The following is a 3,294-nucleotide window of genomic DNA, read 5'->3' on the forward strand; positions in this document are numbered from 1 at the left end:
AGAAGTTTCCCTTTAGCCAGTGGGTAGTTGATTGCTGGAACAGACTTCCTTCTGTTGATGTAGTTGATAGCTTTATTAAATTTAAGGCTGAACTAGGCATACATTTTTAGTTACCGAATGGGTTAAATGGGAAAGTGGTTTTTTTTTTTTTTTTTTTTTTGACTGCTGTATAAACTTGCTTTCTTGCATCATATGCCTCAACTAATGCCAATGATAACACACTCCTACTCTTATTTTTGCTTTCGCAGTGCTGATGTCATATCATACTGACTTAACATTGCCATCTCAACTGGATGCATTTCCTTCAATTTTATGTTTTTCTCAATTAAAACAGCATAACCCATCCCCCTTTCCTTAATGAGCCCTTTGAATCCGGTCTGTTCTCTGGGCTAAAGTAGACTACTCTTTAATATTAATTGTGGTAAATGATGCAAGAATGCAAGCTTGTGCAGCATCATTCAAAGGAAAAAAATATCCCATATAATCTGTCTGTCCCCGCTGATAGTTTGTCTTATTCTTAATTGAATTTTTTGAAACCATTCACGTCCATAACACCAACTGCCTTGCTGGCTAAAGACAAATATATTCGCAGATGTATCCTTCAAGACTCTTCCTCAATTTGAATTTATGGTCTCTTATCTGTGTAGTCTAAACGAAGGCAAAATTTAGTGAATTTTCTGAATCCATTGAAGGAAGCTTACACTAGTTAATCAATCATAATTTCTTTTGTACATGTGCGCATAATAAAGTAGCCACTGAGTGTATAAGATGGCTTCCATTTTGACTTTAGATTATTTTTATTTTTTTTTTTTTTTATTTGAATCAATATGCTAGGGGAGGAATTGTATCCTTTCGTAAATAAATTATGTTAATGATATATTTAGAATTTAAAAATTTGTTGACTACCAGAGGTCGCGATGAGGTATCAACTTTGGAAATTCTATCAGCGGATCTAATCTTGTGATACTTTTCATAAATTGAAATTGTAGACTTTTTAATGATACGCAACGTGTGAATTTTTGTATAACAGGTAAGATGAACTCCTACCTAAGTGGTTTAATTATTGTGTTTATTTGCTTTCTCGTAGACTCTGGTAGTGCTCATTTTGAAGATGTGCGATGTAAATGTATATGTCCAAGCCCTGAAGTTGTCAATGGTTCCAAGTCAGAACGGAAATTATATATTGGAAATGTCGTACCTGCCAAGTGCAACTGTGAGGGAGTTATTTTGCCCCAAGCGAAAGATGATGTGAAAAGTAAAGAAAAAGAGTTTTGTCCACGTTGTGAATGTAGGTATGAAAGTCGAAATACTACTACTATTCGAGTAGTCGTTATTATTTTAATATGGTTGATTTCACTCTTAGTAGTTTATATGCTATTTTTGATGTGTCTCGACCCTCTTTTGAACAAACGTCGAGCAGCCTATCAAGAACATACCAACGAAGAGGTAACACTACAAGATGAACCAATGGCCACTGTTCCTAGACCACGCACTGGTAGCACTAATGTTTTGAACAGAGTCGGTCAACAACAGGATAAATGGAAGAGACAAGTCCAAGAACAAAGGCGTAATATATATGATCGCCATACCATGTTAAATTAAGAACAACAACCGCTTACAGACCATGTAAATTATGACACCGGTAAAACTGATTTATTATTATTTGCCTGAATTAAATTCATGGTTCGCAAAGAATTAATTACCATAAAACACTGGCTCTGTAGATCTACAAACACATGCCAAAGTTGGGTTAAGGTTGCTGCATAGGAGATATTCATTGTATGTATGTGATATATATATATATTTACCTTGTGTGATGGTGTGTGTGATAAAGTTTAATTATTTGGTGTAGTGAAATGTTACATTAAATGATGTCAAGTGTAATGTAGATTTGGAAAAATAAAAAATTTTCCAGGTTTAAACAGACATTTTTTCGCATTCCCGAAATTAAATGATGACCAGTGTTTGAATTGGAAAACATTAACAATTGGAATGTTAATATACGGAAACAAATCAAGATTAATATAATTTTTATTGAAAGTTTACCTAACACATGCAAACATCAAATTCCCCGTGCTAGGATTAATTGCAAATGCATGTGAACTTGTAATTAGACTGACCACCTTGACAGTTTGAAAAACTTTTCTTGGAAGTTTAAAATGTGGATTGTCTTGAGTTTAACAAGAAATAAATTAGGTAATGCACACTGTATTGTATTTTAGTTTAGATTTTTTTTTTTTTCACTTAAATTAACGTAATATTTCGTTTTTCTGATTGATAAAAATAAAAAAGTAATAACTAAGTTACTTCAAGATAAATTGAATTATCTACACAATAATAAAACTAGTTTGTTTTTAGCATTACATTATGGAACGTGTGTCAAATTCTTGATCACATGCACTGATGACACATTTACAAGAGGCAAAGAAGAAATATATTGTTTAAACTTCAGAAAAAGATTTACTTTTGGATCTCTGTGATAGCAAATGATGGTGAGATTTGGCTATGCCCACTGCTTTCACTGATTGCCTGCTAAGCACTACAGTTTTGCATTAGAGTGAATGCTGTTCCGCATGCAAGTAGAGCCAGAAGTAATATGATAGACAGGCTGGTAACAGATGTGTTCATGCATTTTTCATTTGCTGTAATGACTAGTTAAAAAAGGTTAGGTTACTTTATACCCCAAATTTGGGCCTGATTCAACTGAAAAACGTTTAGTGTACATTGCTGCATATTCTGTACTAAAAAAGGTTAGGTTAGTTTATGCCACCAAATTCAGGATGGATTCTAGCGAAAAACAGTATCCATAATATTTAGTATGCACCTTTTTTCGCTTGAATCCATCATGAATTTTGTGACATAATCTAACTTGACCTTTTTTCACTAGTGGAGTGGAAGTGTGTTGCAAAAGCCCCTACTACAAACAAAGGTCAGAATACAATAGACAGGTTTACTGGCCTGTCTATTGTATTCCTGCTGGCTCCACTGACTTGTAGAAGAGCATTCACTCTAATGCAAAATTGTAGTGATTAGCAGCCAATCAGTGTGAAGCATTGGGCATCTGGCCATCATTTGCTCTTGCAAAAATCCATGGGTAAGAGTCATTTTCTAAAGTTGAACAAAAATATGTGTTAGCAGAGAACTGATAAATAAATAAATATGAACTTTATGATCTTTATTGTAAGGTTCCTAGGTACATGCAGGTACCCTACCTTTACAAACCCCTAACGGCATTAAGCCAGGGGTTGCACCAACTAAGCCAGTTATCATTCTGTGCTGATACAAATGTTTAGC

At 34.2% G+C, this 3,294-nt stretch overlaps 1 protein-coding gene across 1 annotated transcript; it reads left to right on the top strand.

The window, feature by feature from the left end:
• The first annotated feature begins 921 nt into the window (after positions 1-921).
• LOC150089541 (uncharacterized protein CG1161) lies at positions 922-1,922 on the top strand. The gene has a single exon (XM_090368657.1). It carries the CDS (start codon positions 1,036-1,038, stop codon positions 1,600-1,602), a length of 567 nt encoding a protein of 188 aa, XP_090224783.1. The 5' UTR covers positions 922-1,035; the 3' UTR covers positions 1,603-1,922.
• The last annotated feature ends 1,372 nt before the right edge of the window (positions 1,923-3,294 follow it).

The sequence above is a fragment of the Mastigoproctus giganteus genome, chromosome 2, assembly GCF_048544385.1.
Source record: "Mastigoproctus giganteus isolate SK-2022 chromosome 2, ASM4854438v1, whole genome shotgun sequence".
NCBI classification, from domain to species: Eukaryota; Metazoa; Arthropoda; class Arachnida; order Uropygi; family Thelyphonidae; genus Mastigoproctus; species Mastigoproctus giganteus.

What these genes read in the sequence shown, in the direction of transcription:
- LOC150089541 (XM_090368657.1), top strand. Translation starts at nt 1,036, where the DNA reads ATGAACTCCTACCTAAGTGGTTTAATTATTGTGTTTATTTGCTTTCTC.